At 32.3% G+C, this 27,369-nt stretch overlaps 1 protein-coding gene across 1 annotated transcript; it reads right to left on the reverse strand.

The window, feature by feature from the left end:
- Window positions 1-5,932: 5,932 nt before the first annotated feature.
- On the reverse strand, window positions 5,933-12,630 carry LOC143084293 (uncharacterized). The gene is made up of 3 exons (XM_076260704.1): window positions 12,496-12,630; window positions 6,752-7,743; window positions 5,933-6,106 (listed from the first exon to the last, which is right to left on the reverse strand). Exons 2-3 carry the CDS (start codon window positions 6,881-6,883, stop codon window positions 5,933-5,935), a joined length of 306 nt encoding a protein of 101 aa, XP_076116819.1. The 5' UTR covers window positions 6,884-7,743; window positions 12,496-12,630.
- Window positions 12,631-27,369: the final 14,739 nt, after the last annotated feature.

Here is a 27,369-nt window from a genome sequence, read left to right on the forward strand (position 1 = left end):
TTATCATGGCAGATTTGTAATCAAATCTATCAGCGCTATATTTTTTAGAAAGATATCTGATAAGTTTAAGATCACCATGAAAACAGACTTTGTTCATAATATATCTCATATCGAATTGATACGACGATTTATTTTTCAATAACCATAATACTGGTGATGAATGACCAAAGTGACATGCATGATACATAACATTATCAAAGTTGATGAATTTGGAGTTAATTCGTTGTAAGAATAACAGTAAAAACTTTTCCTCGTCACTTTTTCTATAAACACTTCCAAAAATAGAATCTTCTTCTTCCTCAGCATCATCTTCATCTTCATCATAATCATCATCGCTAAAGAATATATTATTATCGTCAGAAGCCGCTGAATCAACAAAATTACTCCACCGAATAAGTTCTTTTCCAATAAATGTATCAATATAATTTAATGTGTCGATGTCGTGTTTAAACAACAACTTTAAAACATCATACCAACTACCGTCAATTGCAATATGAATGAGTCTTTTTTTCATACTATATTCTATTCCATGTATTTGTAAAAGCTGTCCGAAAATGTTTTCGAAATGTGGTTGATGCGTCTCACAAAAAAAAAGTACATGCTCATAATTTTCAATCGCTAGGTCGATTATTTTTATTTTCTTCAATAATTCATGATTAAAATTATCCAACACCCATTTCATTAATTTAGGATTTCCATAAGCAAAACATGGTCCTATAACCTGATTGGTATCCTCTATTTTTGGGGTAATTGTCTTTAGTATATGCAGTGTAACTTCAGTTACGTAACAATCTGGTTTAATATAGTCTTCTCCTCCAAAAACTAAATACATTAATTGATAAACACTTAGTAAAGAATTATCTACATTTTGTAGCATCCAATCGACTATATTGATTTCCCCTTCACATTGGAATATTACTTTTGCAATTAACATCGTCATTCTAATGTTGTGATTTTCTACTTTCCGTAAAACCAATTGTACATAATTAAGGTCATAGAATTGATACATACTACTCCAAATGCGTCGCCAGTCGAGCAAAGAATGTTTGGTATATAGTAACAACCATTTAACAATATTTTCATATTTATCCTTAAATGCATGTATTAAAGAGGTAGACGGATCTATGGAAAAAGTTATATTGTTGTTTCCAATGTCAACTGATATAACCATTTCACCATCATTATGATTGACAGTCACTTGACTGTCATCAATGTCACTAATATTTTTGAGTACATATAATGAAAAGAAATGTGTGAAATAATCTTTTCCATCCTCCGATAAAATATTTGTTGTATTTTTTATGAATAAAAGTATTCCATATATAAGATCGTTATCCTTCTCCTTAATTAGCTTGGAATTTAACAGTCTTTCAATAATCCTCTGTTCACAAGAAGAATAAGCCTTATCAAGTAATAAAATTATCGTTTTTGCAAGTATATGATAATATGGTTTTGCTATTTTTATAACAATTTCGTCTTCTTGTTCATTGTAGTTTCGTGGACGGACTATATCTACTATATGGTCAATACTAAGCATTGGAATGATGGCTGTTGGGTTTATCTTTATATAAGAAATAAGAACACTGTCCTCTACAGCTCGATGTTGAAAATAAATCTTGTTTTCTTTTCTGATTAGAAATTGACTTGTCATTTCTTTACGAATAGATTTAATAATATGTGAACTCACTACAATTTTTCTATCATAACATTCATGGCAAAGATTTTTGTGGTCTCGAACACCAGTCTTGTTTTCTTCTATCGACATCCTTACCTGTTTATCTATCTTTAATTGTGTAGATGGAAACAGAGAAAATTTTAGTTTATCAGCTGTTATTATTGATGGGGCTTGATTTAATAGGATATAAATCAAGATTACATATTTTAGACCCTTTACGTCACTGTCGATTCCTTCAATTCTCAGGTTTTCAATGTCTTGTAATAAACCTTTTATATGATATTTAAAGAAAGCTGCACCTGATATTGTGAATTTTGGATTCTTCGTAAAAAGTCGACAGCATTCTGGAAACCCGATATAAGGGTCGCTTCCAATCATATCTGCTACCTCATCTTTGTTGAAAGTTTTGTAACTTTGATATGTTGGAAATTCACACTTTAGTACAGATTTGTCAATGGTATTAACTTTTATTTTGTCAATATTGATTTCATTAGGGTCATGCTGCGAGACCATATCTTTAAATGTGATTTCTATCGCACTTTTTTTACAGTAGTTGAGAAAAATATTTGTTTTCTCCTTCTGTGATAGTCTAAATTCCTTAGAGTTAAGATCAATCTCAGAAATGCTATGACAGAAAATATCATGTGATGACAAAATACTTTGACATTCTTGCTTCACTGTGTTACGCATAACAAAAATTACCCAAACGTTGCCTAACTTAATGTAGGAATGTAAACTATCGAGGATTTGTACATCAGTATCCTCAGACAACTGTTTTGTTATTCTACCGAAAACGTCTTCAAACAGAATTATTGTATTTGCATCTTTATCTATAATATCTGTGAATTGAGCGAGTCTTGTAAGTTTGATTACGTCAATTTCTGGATGATTATCCTTCATTTGCCTTAATATTTCTAAGCTATTTCTGCTTTTACCGCTTCCCTCTCTTCCAGATAATATCAACACTTTACTGTTATCGAGCATCCGAATGCATGCTGTAACGGCCTTTATTTCTGTATACATCTGGTCTTTTCTATGGTTATCAATTTCAGCTGATGTTTCACCTAAAACAATATGTTGTCAAGTCAATGTATACGTTCTTTCATTCAATTGTATGAATTGGTATAAATGGGGAAAATTTGATAAAAATTCACTCGGCTTTAGAATAAATGTAGGAATATTGTTGGTATTCTAAGATCACGTTATGAACATGATTTAGAAAAAAAATAAAAGGGTACAATACGACTAGAAAAAGAAACATACTTCAAATACTAGAAAAGCAGTTTATGTTTGTGCTAGTGATAGTTTTTTTATTTTGGTGAGCAGTTTTGACTTTTCATTTCTAAACACAATAATTCCAAACAATCTCATCAAATACATTTTCGCATTTAATTGAATAGTCGTTTGTAAAATCTGATTTCCAATGTTTCCGCCAATCAAGTACAAAGTTCAAATGCATTAAGGACCCAAAATTCCAAGACTTTTTGTCAAATACGGATAAGATTATATATACCTGGGATAAGAAAATCTTAAGTATTTCGAGTAATTCATACTTTTCAAACATAGTTATATTGAATATAAAATTGATATTCATGTCAACACCAAAGTGCTGACTACTAGGCTGTTGATACCCTCAGGGACGAAACGTACACCAACAGTGTCATCTACCCAGAGGTTAATGCTGTGGTATCCTTTTACGGATTTGGCTATACTTTTACGGATTTGGCTATACTTTTTGGACCTTTTGGATTATAGCTCTTCATCTTTTGTATAAACTTTGGATTTCAAATATTTTGGCCACGAGCATCACTGAAGAGACATGCATTGTCGAAATGCGCATCTGATGCAAGATAATTAGTACCGTTAATTTCATTAATGCATTTCTGACAACATGTATATACCTTTCGGCAATAAAGTGTATGCACAGGTTGTAGGTATATATTGGCATCGATTTTGCACCTTAAATAGAATGCTTATTCATGTGCTGTTATGAATCACATTTTATGGCTCAACACAGTAAAGACCCGTCTAAATTCCAATTGATTTACACATTCAACATCGCTTGTTGCTAACTTAATGATATTGTGTCGTTGAATAATCAAGAATTTTCTAAAGTTACTGCCTAGATTTATCCAACAGAACATACGTTGAATAAATCTAATATAAACAAGGCCTTTACTTGATTAAGATATTTCAGTTATACATCGGAAACCCTATATATAAGTTAGGACGAAAGTGTCGATTTATCGTTCCGTTGATACTGTTTTCTTGCTTTAAACGGCAATCATGATTATGTTCCTTTGTAACTATTATTATTCCACATCACTTTATGTCTTTACTAGTTCTTTCTCAGATACAAAGATACAGTTTATGAAGTTTATTGTTTCTATAGAAAATTATCAACTGGGACAGCACATCCGTAGTTTTGGAGATATATTGTTAACTGCGCAAACTTGGATACGATCCTGGAAAATTTATCGATCCTTTACATAAACTTATTCTTAAAGTTACCAATTTAACACTGTTAATTTAATGTATTATATATTTAAATATAGTTTTAACTTACCCCAGGAGTAGATTACCTTAGCCGTATTTGGCACAACTTTTTGGAATTTTGGGTCCTCAATGCTCTTCAACTTTGTATTTGTTTGGCTTTTTAACTATTTTGATCTGAGCGTCACTGATGAGTCTTATGTAGACGAAACGCGCGTCTGGCGTATAAAATTATAATCCTGGTACTTTTGATAACTATTTACACCACTGGGTCGATGCCACTGCTGGTGGACGTTTCGTCCCCGAGGATATCACCAGCCCAGTAGTCAGCACTTCGGTGTTGACATGAATATCAATTAAATGGTCATTTTTATAAATTTTCTGTTTACAAAACTTTGAATTTTTCGAAAAAACTAAGGATTTTCTTACCCCAGGAGTAGATTACCTTAGCCGTATTTGGCACAACTTTTTGGAATTTTGGGTCCTCAATGCTCTTCAACTTTGTATTTGTTTGGCTTTTTAACTATTTTGATCTGAGCGTCACTGATGAGTCTTATGTAGACGAAACGCGCGTCTGGCGTATAAAATTATAATCCTGGTACTTTTGATAACTATTAACGTTACGAATTTCGGTTTTGATGAAAGAGAGACGAACAAAACCAAAGTTTAAACAAATCAAAAATATACCGACTACACCATGTCAAAAAAAAAAAGACAAACAGGAAAACGTAATATTCTAAATAGAAATATTGAACAGATAAAGTATTTTATGTTATGAAATATATCATATGAAATTCAACTTTTTATAAATCTTCTAATGTGTATAACAAAAAAAACCTTCTAGTATTTGTAAATTTTGTGTATTGTGTATTTAGTACTAAACAATACATTTGGTTATTTTTTTTTATTTAACTAATGAAACGATACAATTACCCTCATTAGAATAAATGTAGATCAAACAAAACTTACGTATGAGCTGTGACCGTTTTGAGCGATCTGGAAATAAAACAAACAAAACATAAACACAACCAACTTTTCCATTGGTTGCTATATTGGAAACATTTGCTTATCTTTTCAGCAAGCCGCAGCAATGGTAAAGTTTAGTAAAAATAATATCAGTGAATTTTTGCAAAACACATTAATAACTCTGAACTAAAAATGTATTATCCGAATGCATCAATCAAATTGTGCTACTACCGAAACGCTTTATTTTACCATAACAGACAGTACTTAATGTTCTACATTGACAACACCAATGATTTATCGCAAAGAATGAAATTTGGTTCAATATTCTTTCATTTTAACAATGAATTTTACCGATGTCAAACGACAACTGGTGTTTATGTCATTGTAACATTTCAAAGGCGCCTTTTTGCAACATATACATACATGTATTTATCAGTTCCTGTATGGTGCCAGTGCTTACACTGTTCATTATACATCCTCAATAGACAGTTGCCGCAAGCTATTTTACCATGGTTTCAAAAGGATCCGTTGAAACATATACTTTGAACGTTTTTCAGATACCATAACGAGTTTGGTGCCTGATGTGAAATATTGTAACGACAGCCGACCTCTTATTGTCACTATCAAATCCCATCCAAGAAGGACATTGTGAGATCGACCTACAAACGCGGCAAATGCATTTGTTTTGAATGTTAATTCGTGAGATGTTTCTAATTTACTTATCATTGAAATTCTTCATCATCAGTAATCAAAACCAGAATTACAAAAACATTGAACGAAAAATCTTCTTAAAAATGATTATGGAACAAGGTCATAAATTGAATTAAATATACCTGTAATTAGTTTTCGTAAATCTTGTACTTCTGCTTTAATTTCACGAGATGACGTCTCTAACGATTCTATTCTGTCTTCTAATTTCCTCAGCTTGCAAGACACCTTTTGTCTTGTCTTTATGTGTTCTGATGTGACATTCTGAAAAAAAAAATGAAATTGGTATACACGAATTATTACATACTCATTGCCGTTGATATGGATAAACTCAACATAGATACCAGGATTTAAATTTTGTACACCAGACGAGCTTTTCGTCTACAAACGATTTTTTCAGAACACTCTTATACACTGGGTTGATACCACTGCTGGTTAACGTTTCTCCATCTAAGGGTACCACTGTTTCGTATGCAAACGAAAAGTTTGGTTGTTAAAATTGTAAGCCTGGTCACTTTAAAGAGTTTCTACATACTTTTATGCCAGTTTTTGTGGCAGGTTCAACTATTGTTTCTTTTTCTTTAGCAATACAGAATTTATTTGTTCAGTAAAATTACACGTGACTAAACGGTTTTGGATCACATGAGGGCAATTGAAGTATTGTTGGTATAATGACAAGTTATTGACAGATATCTCTTAATCCTGATTTTGTTTTCTGTCCGTGAGCAACAAGGCGGAAGCATTCCCATTTTTTTTTTGTTACGTTATTATTTTTGAATTGTCATAAGCTTTGACATCCTCCCACAAGACAAAAATATATTCGGAGAAAAATGATATAGTCACTGAGGTGAATATATAGTCTTTATGTAACGCAATATGATAAATAAGCTAAATAAGTAACAATGTTACCTCACGTATACATTCATTTCTGTTAATGGTCTCTAGGAGTGTATTTTGATAAAGAGAACATAGTGTAGCATCTACAGGTCTGATCAGAAGATTTCTAAGAATGTCTTTGACTTCTGCTTCTTTGCCACACATACGAGCTATATTAAGTAGACAATCCTCAGTCTAATTTAAAATGTCATTAAAATCAACATCGGATAAGCTCGCCGTTTTTATATGAGCATAGTCTTTATTTCTATGCTCAACCAAACATTCTACATCTTTTCTGATAGGACAACAATACTTAAGAATTGTTCCTTGAATTTTGATATCAATGCCTTTTAAAGCTATACCAGGTTTAGCTGCAAAAGTACAAAAAGTAGTAGAACCCGCAGTTGATCGTTTTCTATCACTGGCACATGGCACTAACATTGTTTTGAATATGTTATTCCATTCAGTTGCTTTCATTTTTAAATAGTCACACGGGTAAATAAATCCAGGTTGGCACTGACAACATGGCTGTTTATTCTTCCACAAATGGTAAATGGTATGTTTGTGTAGATTAAGAAATTGTTCCAATGTTTGACTCTGCAATGTTAAACAGCTTAACCAAAATACATCTAAACAACAATTTACCAACATGCATCTTGCAAGTGTAAGATCTAACACATCTGTAGTCACCCCAGGTTTTGCATAACTGCAGCAGAAGTCGTTATATCTTGTTGCTATGTGGCACGGTAACTTGTTATGTTTGTCGAATAATAGCTCCAACTGGGAAGGATATATGATTCGTTTTTGTTTAATTGGTAATCTTTTACATTGACAACATCTTGAATCATAGCATAAATGATATAGTTCATGTTGATTTTGGTTTAGAAATTCTTCAAATGTTAGATGTTTGTTTTTTAGATTTAAATCAATCAGATCTGTTAATGCCGTTTTCGAATGATCAACTATCAGAATGGCGTATCGTAAGAAGTTCTCCTGCTCTTTTGCTAAAGTCGACAATGCCATATCTAAAATGAAACAAATTATGACTAATAAATTCAGATTAACATACAACTTTTCTTTTAATTACGACAATTAACATTGAATCCATTACTGATACATATGATATACAATATGTATGTCTACTTTTTAAAACATCTTGTTTTTTACAAAATATTTGACAGGATCTACTAGAATTTTGGCAAAATGAAAGTACTGGGTTTACGCGATAAAGGTAAACGGATTTGATACTTCAAATTAAATATTACATATTTGTATAAAGAAATAAAGAGAACGTCCATCAGCAGGTGTATATTATGTCTGTAAAGTAAAGAGAAACATTTTTCTTATAACATTGAAAAAGTAAATCGTAATAGTTTTAGAAAAATAAAAAAGTGTTTGAGCCACCATTTTCTTCTTCAAAAAATGCCTGTCACAAGTCATAGATATGACTTTTTTTATCCCTTTGTTTGCTTTTGACGTAGCCATTTGCGTAGGGACTTTATGTTTAAAATTAACCTCATGCTAGTTCCGTATTTTTTGTTATATCTTACTTTCTACTTAAGGTAGCACAAAACAAATATTTTATACTCCAACTCCCAAGTTTTGAAATGCTGTAACTTTCTTAATAATGCTTGAATTTTATAAAAGTGGTAGTTTTGGATAGCTAACAGATTACTCTTTCAAATGAATGCAATGTTAGTATTATGCAACAATTATATAACTAATAAAAATGTAAACTGTGTATAAAATATTTTTCACTAAATTTCCTATTTCAAATGAAATTAGCTTATGCATAGGTATCCCTAGAGGGTTAATTTTATTGTATGTTGTTCCTATGGCCATTATCTAATAAAGGTTGTCTCAGATTTCAGATGGAATGTATAGAACAAATTTTACACTCATTAAACATTATCTTCTTTTATGTGGTTAGCATGTTTACACTGATTAGAGATTTATGAGAGAATGGAATACCATAAAGACAATCTAAGACACCCTATTGAAGCCCATGATGTGTTGATAAAGATTTCTTTAAAATTTTCTGTATAGTTAAAGAGATGATAGAGCTAAATTCTTTCAAGTGAACAAACCCAGATTTTGCCACTAATTACATACTAATTGATTACATAATGATTGCATAATAAAAATATTGCATTCATTTAAAAGATTAATCTTTTATCTATCTATATATACCTCTTTTATTATTTTCTATGCATTCATAAGAAAGTTACAGCATATCAAAGGTTAGTGATTGAAAGTAAAACAATCTTTGTATTGTGCTACCCTAATTCCCCTCAAAATTGGTAAACACGGGAAAAAAAATTGACTAAAATATCATTGAATATTTTATACCAGAGAACGAGTCGTCATACGACTCTTCTTGGTGCAGTTTAACAAGATATTTCGGTATTGCCTCTAACAAGTGTAATGTAATTTTAGATGAATAACTGTTAATTTAAATTTGATGACATTTAGTTTTTAAACTGCATTTAGGAGAGTCAAAGTCATATATAGTCAAAGTCAGGTATTCAATCCAGATATCAATTTTGTCACTTGCTGCTAAGGGTAGGTATATGTTCAGATCTTTAATTAACAACGTATTTGTTTCCAATAATTTACGAAATATATCTTTACGAATTCAAATGTCGATACATTTGTTCTTCCTGAGTATCATAATATATTTGTAGATCGTGGAAAATTTGTATTATCGTGCATAATTGATTCTAAACCTTGTTTTCATCATATAAAAAGTATTCAATACGGTTTTCATAAATTCCCTCATTGCTGAACGCAAGTATTCGTGATTCTTTTCTTACATAAAGCTCGAAAAATAATTGGGATTTTACAAATCATTCATCCGGTTCTTTTTTCCTTTCTGATATGTGTGTGGCTCTGATCTGGCGGTGGTCTAACATCTGAGAATTGAGATGGTCATATTCATATTTTTATATGATTTATTCAAGAATATTGTCTCAATTATAAAAATTGTTGTAACAAATTACTTTGCTTTTCATAGGCCCTTAAATTGGAATAAAAATATCTTATTTTATCTTATCTAACAAATTCACTATAACATGTAGACATACATGTGGGGCCCGTCAGTAATTTTCTCTTCTAGAAAAAAAACCCAGCCTATTCAAAACCTTGAAACCAGTAATTTCTAATGTTCACAACATATTTACCAAAGAGATGTGGACGTCTGTTCAAGTGATTTAAAGAGGAACATGGTACGGTTTCAACAAAGTGATATCCATACAACTATAGTATAACTAATCACCGTATTTGAATATAAAAATAATAAGACAACGCGTGACCGAACGACACATGGATTAAACGAGTGCGCAGCATGAGTTTATTCCATAGCGGCGTTCGATCACAAGTTGTCTTATTTTTTATATTCAAATACGGCGATTAGTTATACTTTTTATTACATTGGCTAATGGCTTTTTTCTATGAAATTAATGCAGAAAATGTAAGGAACTATATTATTTTCCTACGCATTCACAATTTGTTTTGATCGGACGTTATCGACGTCTTGACAACGCCTATTGTTGTATGACGTCAGAGAGTGAAATAACCACGTTTATTTCACATGTGAAATTATCGGTTTTTATTCAACTGTGAAATCTATGTAATTTATTGCAACCAATGTAATAAATAAGTATATCACTGCATTTGACCTATTTTCCTGTATTCTGTATTAATGTTCTGAATTAAATAATTGGTATGTTACCTGAATTGTTTTACATTGTCTTATCGGGGCCTTTTATAGCTTATAAAATTGAGAATGAAAATGGGGAATGTGTCAAAGAGACAACAACCCGACCAAATAAAAAAACAACAGCAGAACGTCACCAACAGGTCTTCAATGTAGCGAGAAATTCCCACACCCGGAGGCGTCCTTCAGCTGGCCCCTAAACAAATATATACTAGTTCAGTGATAATGAACGCCATACTAATTTCCAAATTGTACACAAGAAACTAAAATTAAAATAATACAAGACTAACAAAGGCCAGAGGCTCCTGACTTGGGACAGGCGCAAAAATGCGGCGGGGTTAAACATGTTTGTGAGATCTCAATCCTCCCCCTATACCTCTAACCAGTGTAGAAAAGTAAACGCATAACAATACGCACATTAAAATTCAGTTCAAGAGAAGTCCGAGTCCGCTATGCGGTATGGGCTTTGCTCATTGTTGAAGGCCGTACGGTGACCTATAATTGTTAATGTTTGTGTCATTTTGGTCTTTTGTGGATAGTTGTCTCATTGGCAATCATACCATATCTTCTTTTATATATGTATTAAGTATGAAATTAAAATTTAAAAGCAGACAACATGCATGTAAACATGAACTATAATGTAACATAAAAGGATCGTTTTGCATTATCTTCATAGCAACCGTAGTATTAATATAGTGCATTTTATATCTATTTGAAACAATGTTTACCATAAAATGTGATTAACTTTGATTAAACTGAAAACAATTAAATGCAATATGATACTTGCTGTTTTAGAAACAATTTTTTACAGATTTATTCTGCCTACTGAAATGTCAGAACTACATGATTGTGTTTTTTTCGATATATGAATTTAAAAGATCGAAACTCACATTGTCAAACAGACCTAAAACGGCCATAACTCTGTTCTGTTTAACTCAAACTTCAGAAATCTTCTTTCGGTTTATTAAGCATATTAATATGAACATAATCAACGAAAATTGGATCGTTCTTTACTTATATTGGGTCTTAGGTGCTGATTCGAATTAATGAGTGATCTAATAGACAACTTTCGAGTTCGATGCATTTCCGTCAAAAACTTTGGTTTTAGTGAATATCTTTCGTGCGTGAAGAGGCGTCATCACTTCCGTTCCAATGTTGAGCGAAAACTATGATGATATATTCCACGAACTATTCGGCAAATTGAATTCTCAAAGTTGACAATCAGAACTACTGTCATTAGAGAATTGTGTTTAAGTCCCTTCAGAATAAATATTATTTCTAGTTTATCCTACGCAATGATTATAACTCGTAAGATGTTTGATGAACTTTTATGGTGCAGGGATACAGGCAATCTGGTAAATGACGTTGTGTGCGCATAATTGACTTGTTTTTTTCCGATGAAAAGAACTCGAAAGTTGTCTTTTGGAAAACAAATTTATAATGAACCGTATGAAAAAAAAAATATAAACATAACTTCTTCTCAGAAATCGCAGAACACTTTTAACAAGATCAATAACAAATAAAAATACTACTGTTAATACGCACACTTATTTCTTTCGTATACATCTTAGTGCTGACACAAAGATAAACAGATGTACGAATACAAATCTCAAATATTATATGCATGTATATAATTTCAAAAATTGATAAAATTCAAAATGTATCCAGACTCAATCGTTATTATGATCTCCCAACAAGTACTTTTTACATTTAGCTGTTTCCACAAGTGTACCAACATATAAAATAAACTGACAATTACAACTAATTTTCTGATTACAATTATAAGGGGCAAGGTAAAAGTGGTGATACCCCTCCGAAAATTCAGAGGCAGTCCGTTTGGTAACAGAAAGGTATAAATTTATAAAAGAAAAGCACTGATTTGTATACTTAACAATGACCAGTTGTATTGAAATACAGTTAGGAAAACGATAGTTCATTAATTGGTTTTTCTCGCCTTTATATTGAATTATTTTTTACTTACATATATATCAAACCCGTAAGGTTGAAGTTCTGGCAAAATGAACAACTGTCATTACAACTGAGAAGATAAAAAAATGCGTACCTTTCTTTAAAGTCTTGTCTTTTGTAAATATCTAATTTCAATCAGGATTTCATTGGGATCTTTTCTCTAACATATATATAACAACCGATACATATGAATATTTAAATGTTCTTTTCTGTCAAATCTCTGTAATCTATTCATTTCTAAATATATATCCTTGTAATTGTTTATTTCTGACACTGGGTTTTTCCTATAATGATTCAACGAAAATAGACTGGGTTTTTACAAATCTTTATGATGTATCTAAAAGGAGAACCAAAATGTTTTAAATGTCTGAACAAATGATAAAAAATACAGGTATAAAAAGGCAAATAGTATTGTTACCGTGCGAGGGCTTAACAGCCAGTCAAAGTCGTTAAAAACCACCCATATAGATTGTTAATTGTTATTGGACATCTTAATACTTAATGTTTATATTTCTCATGTTACTTTTCAATCTTAATAAAGTATGAGGGAAATACTCGCTACGATATGCTACTTCGATGATTGTTTGAATAAGCATATTACGTGCAGGTCGATGCCACTGCTGGTGGAGATTTATTTCCCCGAGGGTATCACAAGCCCAGTAGTCAGCACTGTTTGTGCTGACATGAATTGTCATTGATAGGCGAGTGTAATATTTGAAAAAGACGTCTAGTTAAGGACTTTAATGCACCCACCTAACACACGGCTAATTTTTTTTTAAATGAAAGAATAATGATTTAACTTTGATTTTTGCCCGGTCGTCACAAAATCGTACGGTGCAGTTTTTGTAAAATTGATGTTTATTTCAGAAATTAGTTGAAAATTATAAAATTACGACATTTTTTTCAAGCAAAAGAAATTTAGTCGTTTCTCTTCTTTTAGACATCATAATTTAAGTGAATTATATTTTTAAAATAATGTAAAACAATATTTACAACTGTAAGTCCGCATGCTTTTGCATTCCTTCTAAATATTTGACATTTTGAACGAAAATTTTCATAATCCTGACCTTTTCGGATCTACAATTTAATTTTTATTAAATGCTTTTGCACTCTATCGGATTTAGAACACACCAAATTACTCATCAGTAATCGTTTTTTCATTCAAGATCAAGACTTAATCTCAACATTTCTTAAAATCACGAATTTCTGTAATTTTATGATGTTGGGTAAAATCACTATAGTTTCCGGAATCCCTTATCTATTTCGTTATCGTTTTTTTTTACTGAATATAGTCGATTTCCGTGTACTTAATAGTGCTATAAGAGTACGATAAATCATATTTAAACGGTTCTATTTCTATCTTTAACTTCAGTGTAGCTTGAATAGATATAAAATCGTCCTAAATTAAGATCAAATCAAAGTAAAACATAGTTTTTGAGTTCTGTAGAATTCACCCCTTTCTAAATAAGGAATCGTATCGGAAAATTGTAGAAAATCTTCCGAGTCGTGTCAAATTTTCACAGTCCAGTTAACAATGAAACCCTTCCTATGCTAAAAAGCAAAAAACTATCCATTGATTGACACAGATGCATGGTCTGTCAGGTATCTTCTACATAGAAACTATTTGGTTCAACACTTACATAAAGATACAGTTGTGTTGCCGCAGTGGAAAAACGGAATGACGAAGTTTACAGAAGACTGGCAGTCGATGAACATGAAAAAAATGAAAACATCCCATTTGAAAATACAAAATATCAGAAGAGTTGCTATAAATATTTCAAAAGTAAGCACAACCTCTTATCTTCTGTTTGTCTGTACAAAGACTTTGTACTACATGTACCAATTCTACCGACCAGTCTCGTCTCATATATCAACGAGGGCAGTAGATCTACAACTCATTCTGATTTGTTTGTTTGTATATTTTGCAAATGTATAAAGCCTATAAGCAAGTAACACAACTTCATAAGGTATCCTCTGAGGAGTAAACTCAAGCTGTATTGCGTGTTACTACATATATATCTCCTACAATGATCTGATTTGCAAAAGAACTCATGATAATTTTACTATTAAATCTTTATAGCATCGAGCTTGCATCGTTAAATATTTGCTACAAAATTTGAAATCAGAAAGTAAAGAGCTATTTAATTCTGAACATAACACAGCTTTTACTAACATTTCGACGATTAAAGGTGACGTGCCTGTACACAAGGAGAAAAATACACAACATACTATCAGCTTCAACAAAAGCTAAAAATATATGGCCAATTTATAGTTACATATATACAGCCTCAACAAGGCAAAGGCACAATATCCAATATTATATACAGTAGCGCTATAATTTTGTCTTATGCCGTGATGACGGAAAATTACCCGTTTAAAATGACTGTGATATACAGTCTGTCGAATTTAAAGATATGAGCAGTGACTGCGAAACTGGTTGCAAGCACTTTATGCAGCTACGAGTATTTTACGGAAGCAGAAATAGGGTAAAATTGTAATCCAGTCAGATGAATATCCATTATCTAAAAACATGTCACTGAATGTTTCAATTGAAATTATCCCATCTGCTTTAAGAACATTTCTGTATTGTCTTTTGGATGATGGCGCATCTGCGGCAGTTAATAAAGCGTACGATATTTCTATTGACAAAGTTCTTATATGTATGGTTTTAGTAGAATGGATATTATCCATAAATATTTTTATTTACTCTTTTTCATTTAGGTTTATCATTACAAATGCATCGTTTTTATGGACACACCTTTGATAACTATTAACAAGTTTGGCTGCTTAGGAGATTAGAAAAAATGAAAATGGGGCATACATTCTACATGGCATTCTTTTTCTTCTGGGGGTCAAAAAGTTATCCAAGACAATGTAGACCTACAGAAACAATAAAAGTTCTCCGTATGACTTTGGTTGGCTAAAAGGCAACATCGGTCCGGTATGATGTCATCCAACTTTCTACAAGATTTAATCTGTTCACGCATTGGCATAGGTAAAGGGGGAGGGTTGAGATTTCCAAAAACATTATTAACCCCGCTGCAATTTTGCCCATGTCCGAAGTCAGGAGCCTCTGGCCTTTCTTAGTTTTGTATGATTTTTTATGTTAATTTCTTGAGTATATTTCGAAGCTTAGTATGACGTCAATTATCATTTAAAACTAGTACATTGTTGTTTAGGGGCAAGCTGAAGAACGCCTCCGGGTTTGGGAGTTTCTTGCTGCATTGATGACCCATTGGTGGTATTAGGCCGTTGCCTGCTTTTTGAACGGGTTGGTGTCTCTTTGACAAATCCAACATGTCCATTCCCAATTTTTAATTCAATCTGTATATAGTAGATCTTGTGTCCGCTTTGCGCAAAACCTCTGCTGTAATGATAATGATATATGCCCATGCCAAGGAAGTTGCCTTTGTATGGATATGTTGACAGATAAGAATGATGAGATTACAAGTTAAAATGAACCTATAATATTCCGATATCGCAATCTTCCGGTACCTAAATGGTCCAACATCCCACTGGTCCGACGTTTCGATCATTTAGGTTATACGCTAACGGGATTTTAACATAAGAAAGCCAAATAAAAGGTTCAATATTAGCATAACCTTGTCCTCCGTTTGGACCAGTGAAACAAGATATAAAAGTAATACTTAGTGTTAAAGTAGCCGAACGTCATCACTGGCGTAATTTAAAAAAAAGTACAAACTACTTTGTCAAGCGTTGTTTGATTAATTATATATCTCAAGATACACGGCGGCCGACTAAAGTAAAATCAACACAGTTTGACGTACAACGAGTGATCATATTTTCTTTGTGATGTTTTAAATCAAAATGGTCAATTTGTTAATATAAATATACTAGTAGTGCTTTACTCATTTTAGTAAAGTTAGTTAGTACTCGTATCATATCTGATATAGTAATGTAAATGAAAATGCGGTATGATCCAGACTCAACATATTGCAAGTGACAATAATAAAAAAAAAAGCCCTATGTTTGTCTGATCTTGAAGCGGTTGGCAGGCTTTCAAACTAACAGGAGACCATACGCTTCCTCAATTTTAATGTACAGCTCATCATGGGACTTTTCTAAACAATTTAAAAAATACGTCATATGTTATATTTTTCCCTTGCTTCAAATATTTAATTTCGGAATATTTATATCAATTTAAAGATATATGTTTGTAAATACGTGCAATCAAATGATATGGAGGTATTATAAGATTTAGATGATGCAAATGCGACTACAGATACATTTGTGTGACTTAATGGTTGATATTCAAAGACTCCGAGAGAAAACGTCACGTTACATTCGTTACCGTTAAAATCAACTAAAATTAATTAATAATATGATAGAAATATATATTCCCAACACTTATACAGCATTCTTATAAAATTGTTTCGTTTTTGCGTTTGTTTTGAATCGATTTTTCTACTGGAAGTATCCGTGAATTGAAATTGCACCCATGACCTTTGATCTCGATTTAAAAAAAAATGCACCATAATTTCTTTTGACGACCGGGATATTTAGAAAGTACACATTCTTAGCTTTCCAGTGATATATGATTTAGCCGTGTTACGGTAGGTGCATTAAAAATGTAAATTTGGCTCTCATATCACTCGCCTATGATATGGTTATATTTATAAATTTACTGTTTACAAATTTTAGAATTTTTTGAAATACTGAGGCTTTTATTCCTCAGGCATAGATTAACTTGGCTGTATTTGGCAAAACGTTTGGGAATTTTAGTTCTCAATGCTTTTCAACTTCGTACTTTATTTGTCATTTTAAACTTTTTTGGATTCGAGCGTCACCGTAGAGTCTTTAGTAAACGAAACGCGCTTCTGACGTATATATTAAATTTGGTCCTGGTATATATGATGAGTTTGTTTTCATATAATAATAAGACAAAGCCGAACGCTTCTCTTTAGATAGAAAAGAATAAGATTCAGTTTAAAGAAAAAGTTTCGTCAATAGATTACAATTTGTGGCAACAAAGACCGAAGTATGATATGTAAGATTTTTTAGGTGTTTCCTTTAATTGACTGGCATAGCAGTGTCATATTTTTTTTTTTTTTATAAAATCTACCATTTTTTTCAATTCAAATTAGGATTTTGACCCTATCTTATAATTTTAGAAAGATACGAATCAAAGTAATACAGAAATGAATTTGACTTGCTCAAACAGATAGCTAGTATTTTTTCCATTTGCAATTCAAGTATATAGATGTATAGTTTGCGATGTCTTCTAACATGTCTAATACTATTCTTTATTTTGAAACAACCTGATTACATAGTACATGCACATGGACAGTTATTTGCAGTGGTAAATGCAAAAAGGAGAAGGTAATAAAACCGGATAATTAAACAGAGAAAGCTATTTAACCAAGAGTTCCAATTATTAAAGTTCTATACATCCCTTTGGAAACTTTACGGACACTGTTACCAGTTGGTTGAACATTATCAAATATCTGTTTCACAGTTAACGGACGGATATGTTCCAATTAACGAGAGAGAGAGAACAATCTGGTTTACAAAATTAAACCGACTGAGGTCACCACATCAACTATGAGAGAAAATCAACAGAATAACAGAAATACTGAACTGCAACAAAACCAAACGTCAACATACGTCAAGTACGTAGAAACGTATTATTTGATAACATCTGCCATATTCCTGACTTGGTAGAGGACATTTTAAGAAAAAAAGGTAATTAAAATTGTGTAAAAATCCTAATGCACACTCTGTGTTGGTAGCATAAGTTTGTTACTAATTAAGATGATTTTGGGTACCTTTGGTCTGGTTTTTGTTTGAGGGAAGACCATTTTATTATCCGGATGTGGACAGATGAACTTATTTGCGAACATTCGTTTTAGACTGTTAGTAGAGCATTTAAACTATTTAGTAGAGCAGCATTTGTGTTGACCTTTGAACATACTACGGATTGTCCATTCTCATCCTTTTACATTTTTCATCCTGGTCCCATTTCACCAGAACAATCAAAATTTGGTATTCTTTCAAACTGCAGTAAATTGTTCTTGTTGTACATGTAATTAATATAAAATTATTGAACATAAGCATGATTATTGTAGAAATACGAAGGCTGAATGTATTGGTTTGTTTCTAAAGTCGAGTGACAAATAGTATATGCATATAGGGACGATCAACTGTAAATGTTAAGAAGCAAAAAAAAAAAAAATAGCCATACAACAGGCCATTATTAAACAGGCCTCTCAAAGAGTTGTTGCAGGAATACTTTAATGTGTAGAAACCATGGTACTCCTCCCCATCTGACGTGGTTGTGTAGCTATATTTTTGTCCATTCAAACTCTGCACTTTGGGAAGCCTGCAACTCTCGGTAAGATTAAGTTCGGGTCATTTTCCATACGTATTTATTGGTTTCGAATTGATATGCATTAATTATCATAAATCCACATATCAAACCTTACTGACTGACCACGGTTGGTCTCGGTACAAATTTTATAAAATGAGTTGACTAAGAATTAATCTTTATAAATCCAATTATCGCCCTAAAAGGCTTGTAAACGACTATGACTGGAAGAGACTCATGTCATCATTAAGTATATGATGTTTCTCATGAAAAGTAATAGTTTTGCTTCAAGTCTGGTTTGGTGATGTCACACTCTAGGAACTAGCATATGTCTATAGTATACGGATGCTCTACTCGCATTATCATTTTCTATGTCCAATGAACCTTAAAAATGAAAACTACTTTGACCAAAAACCTGAAGGGGACAAACGAACCGAATAACATAATGCCGTTAGGTGGGGGAATAAAAAGATGATTGTGGCTCACCAACTGAATCATATCTATGCATTACTGCAAACTCACTTGTTAATGGTGCAGCATTTCCATAAATCATAATTAATCAATCTTTAATATTCCTTTGTCAATTATCAGTAGCATCAATTTACTACCAATATTGTCTCTTTGACACATTCCCCATTTCCATTCTCAATTTTACCAATAAACTGATCTGTTTCCAACATGACATGTAGGCTGAATGAAAAAAATGCCACACATTGTACAAATAGAAAGATCATGGTTTCAAAATAAAACCCAATAAGATGCATTTTACTATAAAACCTTGAAGGCCATGTTTCTCTTAATTTGAATAAAGTGTGCAGTTTCAGAGAAAAGTTTCAAAAAAGATTACAGACAACAGGCTCCAAAAATCGCATACATGTACTTGCCTTAAATCCAAAAGTGGAGCTTTCTTAACCATGTTGTGCCATTTTCTATTTGAGCTGACTATCTGACATCTCAGAACTATTTTACCTTGACTAACACTATATATACAAATGACAATTTCAAAAGACAAATAATATTTTATAAAATTTATTATAAATACTGACATTTGTGAAGCATATGATAAGGTTAGTGATTCAATAACAATTTTGTACCTGACAAGAACATATGCACCAAAAACTAGAGGCCCTAGAAAGGATTAATATGTTATGGTTTAGATTATGTTCTTATAATCTAAAGTAGAATATCTTTTTGTATTCAACAAATATTCTTGACAACAAAAAAGGAAAAATAATAAAAGGTTTATCAGAAAGACATTTTAATGAATTTTGACTAAAGTTAGACATTGGTATAAATTTTTCATTTAGGGAAGCTTCTACCTCCTTAACAAATGAATGTTTGTTTGCCAAATTAAAGAGAATTATAGGTCCAAATAATTATAAAATTTTACATTTTTCAATATTAAACAGATTCCCGTTGGTTTGGAAGATGTGACTAATTTTGTTCTAAATTAGAAAGTCAACTTATGTTCTACATTCATAACTTATGCAGTCTGTCTCATTTTTCAATGACAGTAATTGTGACCTAGTGAACTAATAATCCTTTTCAGTGCCTCTTTAACATTAAACAAGTACAAACAAAAACATAGACTGTGTATATATCACCTCTGACCCCATTTGAAGTACTTTAAACCCACTGAACCTTTTAAAATAATTAATATGATGAAAAATAATCAAATAAATTTATCCCAACTTCTCTTTCATATTTGTCTTTACTTTCTTGATATTTTTTTTGTATCTTTAATAACAATGCAATATAATTAATTATTTCTCATACACATACATTTTTAAACTTGTTTATCTACCAATGATTTATATAAATTCTTAATTACATAAAATATTCAAATAAATAACATGAATAATATTAACCAGTTGAAGTTATACAAAAAAAAGTAAAATATTAAGTTTTGTTCATTTGATTACAAAAGTAAGATCATCTAAGAAATCAAAGGGAGGCAACTGCCAATTTTTTTTTATAAAACATTGAACATAATACTGAAAACTACACATGAATTATCATATGTCTAAACATCCAAATACAGACGAACCTTTTGCTTCTCTTCATTCAAACTCATGCAAGTCAAGATGAAAGGAAACAAATATTGCATATCCCATACTTAAGTATTATTTTTATGTAGCACTCAATAATTGCATTCTTAAAAGTTTCACATGTTTTATAGCATGATACAAGGTATTGGTACAAAGTTAAGGAAGCTGTAGACATAATAAAGTATAAAAAATTCTGTGAAAATGTTATTCTTGTGCTCTGGTTATATCAATTTAGATGTGACACTTTTATAGTTTGTTATCTAGTTACATATTTTGTTTATTCCAAAAAAATAAATACAGCTCACCCTACACTTAAACAATGCTCTACTGAAGAAGAAAAAACATCTTTTAGCAATTTGTTAAATACTTTTGTGCAAACATCCTTGAAAGAATTAAAACTTAAAATATCCATTCATTCAAAAGATTATTAACACAATGTTGATGTTTTAATAATAAATACGCAATAACTAAATCTTTAGTCTGTCAACATTATAAAGGCTGGAGAAAACAGAGTACAGCTTCTCAACATTAAAACACTTGTTAACCAATGCGACAAGATCTTTAATAAATAGATTGTTTGAAAAAAAGTTGAATTTTAGCTATAAATATGATTGTCAATTGAAATTTTGTTTCGAATAGTAAATTATAACCCTAGACCAATTATCTATTAAATGATAATTTGAGGACTTATGTTAAGATGGTTTTACTTCCCTCAAACTGATATTTCAAAACAAAATTTCAAGGTAAAATAAATTCATATTTTATTTAAATTTTTTCAATAAACATGATAAATATTTCAATAATTTCATTAATGAGATGGCAGTTGGCAAACTATAAACACGATTCTGCATTTCTGTCACAAACCTTCTTTTATGAGGATTTAAAATTCAAAATATTTTTGATGACCTTGATTATGACAAATGAGGACAGCTTCAAGCTCTCACAATATAATTATAAAAATAATTAACATTAGTTTTTGTTCAGTCATTGTAATAGCTGCTTAATTTCGTCTTTTTCTGCACATTCTAAATATGAAATCCCGTCAGGTGAACTACCTTTTTTACTGGCACCCTGTTAAATAAATAATTCAATTAAAAGTTATCTGACAACTTAAACATACAAAATAATAAACATTGTCTTGACACCAAATATTCTAAGACTTCATTAAATGTTTCATTAGAAAAACAGAATCCACCACTATAAATCGTATATTATGATATTTGTACACCCTAAACAGTTAAATGTCTTACCTCATTCGTAAAATTTTCTAAAAACAACCTTTTATTTTTATCAACCTTAAAAAATTTCAGAAACACCCATAATCCCTGGCCCTCCTCTCATGAAAACAGGTAACAAGAAACAGTGAAGTATTTTTCCTTGTCCAAACTTCTCCTTTATTATTACTAAAATTTCTTTACTATGAATTACATTAAAGTGCCACATGTGAAGCATCAATTGATTTTGATTTGAGGTCCATGCATTGGGGATTCTGTGTTGCACTGTAAGTTTATGGTCTATAAAAATATTAATCAAATCATGAACAATATATGGTACTGTTAACTCAGAATTTATTGAGTACTTTTATTATTGCGATTTCTCAAGAATGGACAAAAATGCGGAGTTTAATTATTGGGATTTCCAAACAAATTGCATACAGATCTATGTTCCAGTTATCATCAGCATGCAAGTTCTTATTGTTGCACTGCTCACCCTGTTGCATGATTTGCATTGATCATAGCCTGGCATTAATTTTCAATTTACAGTTATTAACTTTTCATCTTTTTTATGAAACATAACAAAAGAAACCATTTACACACGGTTTAAAAATATTGTACACGTGGAACCTTTTCTTTGGAATACATTCCGATTACGGTTCATTGAAGAAAACTTGTTACTTCATGGATATTTGATTTTCTGGTTTTGCCAAAGTCTGCATACAAGCCTATACAAAAGCTGAACCGTATTAAATTAAAACATTAAAATTTGTGACTTTAGGGAACTATCTATACCACAAATTGTGGTCTCGTTAGCCTACAGTAGAAGGGCACCGCTTCCAGCCCCTGAGTGCCCTAAGCTGTGCCGTGGGTGCCCTCGTGTGTCAATGGTATAATAAAAGCTTGCTAGCTTCAATTGGGGATGCCACAGGATTGAATACCGGTCGGGTCAAACCAGTCTTGACAACTGGTATTTAATCAGATATCATTTTTAGGAGTAAGAGCAAAGAGTAAATAGCTTGGAGTCAGAATAATGTGTCCAGGTAAAGTAAACTGCCGTCCTGCTAACTGTTGATTTAAAATTGAGAATGGAAATGGGGAATGTGTCAAAGAGACAACAACCCGACCATAGAACTGACAACAGCAGAAGGTCACCAATAGGTCTTCAATGCAGAAAGAAATTCCCGTAACTGGAGGCGTCCTTCAGCTGGCCCTTTAACAAGTATATATATATATATATATATATATATATATATATATATATATATATATATATATATACGAGTCTAAATTGAAAACTACGTTCAAACCTATGATTGCGTTGGATAAAAACCGCAATTTTTATACGTGTGCATATCAAACAAATTTCGTTGTAGAAGGGTCTAAAAACAGCACAAACAACATTTTCCAAAAGACCAAAAAAGTGAAAAAGTATATTTAAACAAAACGCATTTGACAAGCAGGTCGAACAACTGATGTTCTTTAACCCTACTGACTGCCATTGACGATTGCCAAATAAAATTGATCACAAGATGTAACAAAATGGATCTGAATATAAATTTAATACGTCACAGAAAAAAAAATTGTTAACTTGTGGCTACGATGTTGTGCCACAAACATTCGGTGTCAATATTTCTTTAGTACACCAGATCTAGATTTCGACAATATATGTCTCTTCAGTGATGTTAGGGATCGAATCGGTATTTGGAAGGCCATATAATTTACTCTCAATTTAAGATTGACTCTTGAATTTTAAGAGACAATATAGGATGAACGGATCATATAAACCGGAGGGAAAATATGATACATGCCCAAACAAAATTTCGTTGTAGAAGGATCTAAAAACAGCACAAACAACATTTTCCAAAAGACCAAAAAAAGTGAAAAAGTGTATTTAAACAAAACGCATTTGACTAACAGGTCGAACAACTGATGTTCTTTAACCCTGCTGACTGCCATTGGCGATTGCCAAATAAAATTGATCACAAGATGTAACAAAATGGATCTAAATAAATTTAATACTAAACAGAAAAACTTTTTAAACTTGTGGCCGCGATGTTATGCCACAAACATACGGTGTCAATATATTTTAGTACACCAGATCCGGATTTCGACAATAGATGTCTCTTCAGTGATGTTAGGGATCGAAACGGTATTTGGAAGGCCATATAAAGAGTATCCTCATTTTATTACAACTCGTCTAAACATCAACCCAACAATGTTAGATCTGTAAATTTGCTTTCGCAAATTTTTGGTTCTTCCCTCGCCGGGATTCGAACCCATGCTACTGTGATATCGTGACACCAAATCGCCTGCACTGCAGCCGTCCCGCTAGACCACACGACCACCTGGGCTCTCAAAAAAAGAGCTTTCGGTGGCCATATGTTACCTTTCCACGTCAGTTTTAATCTAGCGTGGAAAATGTTGGTGGCCCTGAAAAGGGCCGTTGTTGATATTAGCTGGGTGGCTGTTTAACCTCCGAATCCGTACAAGGTACGTTTCAAAGCGTAGACAACGTCCATGGCAGTGACAGTCTTCCTCTTGGCGTGCTCTGTGTATGTGACAGCATCACGGATGACATTTTCCAAGAAAACTTTAAGGACACCACGGGTTTCCTCATAGATGAGTCCAGATATACGTTTTACTCCACCTCTTCTTGCTAAACGACGGATGGCTGGCTTGGTGATACCTTGGATGCTACAGTACATGATATATAAGGCATGAAGATGTTATTGTTACAGATCAGCTAAATTATCTATAGTAAAGGATCCTACAAATTAATGTAAGATACAGTCACAGAAAATAATTACATTCATAAGTACGTCTGAGTCATCATTGATGGCGATCCGATGGATACATCTGTTGTAGGGTTGTCACTGACTCAGACGTACATATATATATATATATATATATACAACTCGTCTAAACATCAACCCAACAATGTTAGATCTGTAAATTTGCTTTCGCAAATTTTTGGTTCTTCCCTCGCCGGGATTCGAACCCATGCTACTGTGATATCGTGACACCAAATCGCCTGCACTGCAGCCGTCCCGCTAGACCACACGACCACCTGGGCTCTCAAAAAAAGAGCTTTCGGTGGCCATATGTTACCTTTCCACGTCAGTTTTAATCTAGCGGCGTACTACAGTACATGATATATAAGGCATGAAGATGTTATTGTTACAGATCAGCTAAATTATCTATAGTAAAGGATCCTACAAATTAATATATATATACTAGTTCAGTAATAATGAACGCCATTCTAAACTCCAAACTGTACACAAGAAACTAAAATTAAAAAAGGTACAAGACTAACAAAGACCAGAGGCTCCTGACTTGGGACCTGCGCAAAAATGCAGTGGGGTTAAACATGTTTATAAGATGTTAACCCTTCCTTTATACATCTAGCCAATGTAGAAAAGAAAACGAATAACAATACGCACATTAAAATTCAGTTCAAGAGTTCCGAGTCTGATGTCAGAAGATGTAACCAAAGAAAATAGACACAATTACAATAATACATAAATAACCACAGACTACTCACAGTTAACTGACATGCCAGCTCCAGACTTCGATTATACTGATTGAAAGATTATGTATTCATCATATGAATATCAGGCACAATCCTTTCTGTAAGGGGTTTAGTATCATACCATCAAACATACATGTATGGGAAGAACATTACCCGTGTCATGTCAACAACTGGTTTTTAAATAAATGGGTTTAGTTCCGATGCAAAGACCCAATAAGTGAATCAATATTAACGCCAACATATGCAATATTTAATGACCTGACAACAGTATCGTAACTATAACCTTCTTAATAAGTCTATTTAAAGGTTTTGTTAGCTTCTGAGGTGAATACTGACATTTTTGTGCTTTATAAAGAATATTTCCATAAAAAATTGGATGTGAAATACTTGAACGTATAAGAAGTTCGCACATTGAGTTATATTTACGAATGATGTCCTTATACCGATGATAAAATTTAGTAAATGTTTTGACTAGTTTGTAATACCGAAAACCGTGGTGTAGTAAATTTTCAATAATACATAAATTTCTCTCGTTCAAATCTAAAACATTGTCACATATACGAGCGAATCGTACAAGATGAGATGTTTAGCAGCCAGCTGAAGGACGCCTCCGGTTGCGGGAATTTTTCGCTGCATTTAAGACCTGTTGGTGACCTTCTGCTGTTGTCTTTTCTTCTATGGTCGGGTTGTTGTCTCTTTGACACATTCCCCATTTCCATTCTCATGTTTACCGTAAGATGGTGACAAGGAAACGTCACCATCTAAAAATGGATAACTAACGATAGGAAATGAAAAATCATCTATCTTATTATAAATTCTAGTATTAAGCTTTCCGTTAAGAATATAAATATCAAGATCGCGAAAAGGACAGTAGTCATTGTTAGTATTAGCTTTATTTAAAGTAAGTTCAATTCTTATATGCATTCTAGAACGCTAAAAATCTGGCTTAGCACTTTGGTTAAGCACAAATCATGGTTAATATTCCCAATACATAATCTGAATGCCTGAATCTGCTTTTAATTTGCTTCTTGACAAAAACAGCCGATATCAGTCATTTATCATCATCATGTAACTGTATAATTTATAAGTACATTTGTACGCTGAGCCTTTCATCAAAATTTCCTTCAAATGCTTAACAACATTCAATTTTGTGCATGTTGTGTGCATGTACCAAATCAGGCAATGCTGACCATCAATGTGTTGGTTGTTGTTTGATAATCAATGGTTGTATATTCGTTATATTATAGGTTTTGGTAATTAGTATATTGTGTGTTGTACTATCTAATATTCCATGTCCTGTTTCGAAGATTTTATTTTGTATTATTCATCATGGTTTCTGTTCCCATCAAAGCTTTTGAGTTTATATCCGACGGATGCAACAATCAGCAAACTGTGTTTGACCTGAAAAAGTACAAACAAGTTGCATTTTCTTTTCCATTCAACTTTTGAAGGAACATTAACCAGGGATTTTCATGACCTGTTTTAGGATAGCAGTCCGCCATCGCTCGAATATCTTGCGCCACCGTAAACAAATCCCCGCGATCGTCAAATAATACCAGCCATTGTACAAATCTATTTTCGTTTTTTTCCAGCCGCGGCCATTTTTTTTAGCAATCACACACAATTAATCCCAAGGATATTGTTTTTTTTTACAGTTTTAAAAAGCCTTAAAAATCATTAGCCACATTGTAAAAACGGCATTATTTTTAGACCGTTGGTTTTCCCGTTTGAATGGTTTTACACTAGTAATTTTGGGGCCCTTTATAGCTTGTTGTTCGGTGTGAGCCAAGGCTCCGTGTTGAAGGCCGTACTTTAACCTATAATGGTTTACTTTTTAAATTGTTATTTG

This window comes from Mytilus galloprovincialis, chromosome 7 (assembly GCF_965363235.1).
Source record: "Mytilus galloprovincialis chromosome 7, xbMytGall1.hap1.1, whole genome shotgun sequence".
NCBI lineage: Eukaryota > Metazoa > Mollusca > Bivalvia > Mytilida > Mytilidae > Mytilus > Mytilus galloprovincialis.

Bases quoted from the DNA above. Each gene is read 5' to 3' on its own strand.
- LOC143084293 (XM_076260704.1), bottom strand. From the start codon at position 6,883: ATGTGTGGCAAAGAAGCAGAAGTCAAAGACATTCTTAGAAATCTTCTG. The intron at 6,107-6,751 runs GTAACATTGTTA...TTTTTTTTTCAG, and splicing joins GAAATGAATGTATACGTGAG to AATGTCACATCAGAACACAT.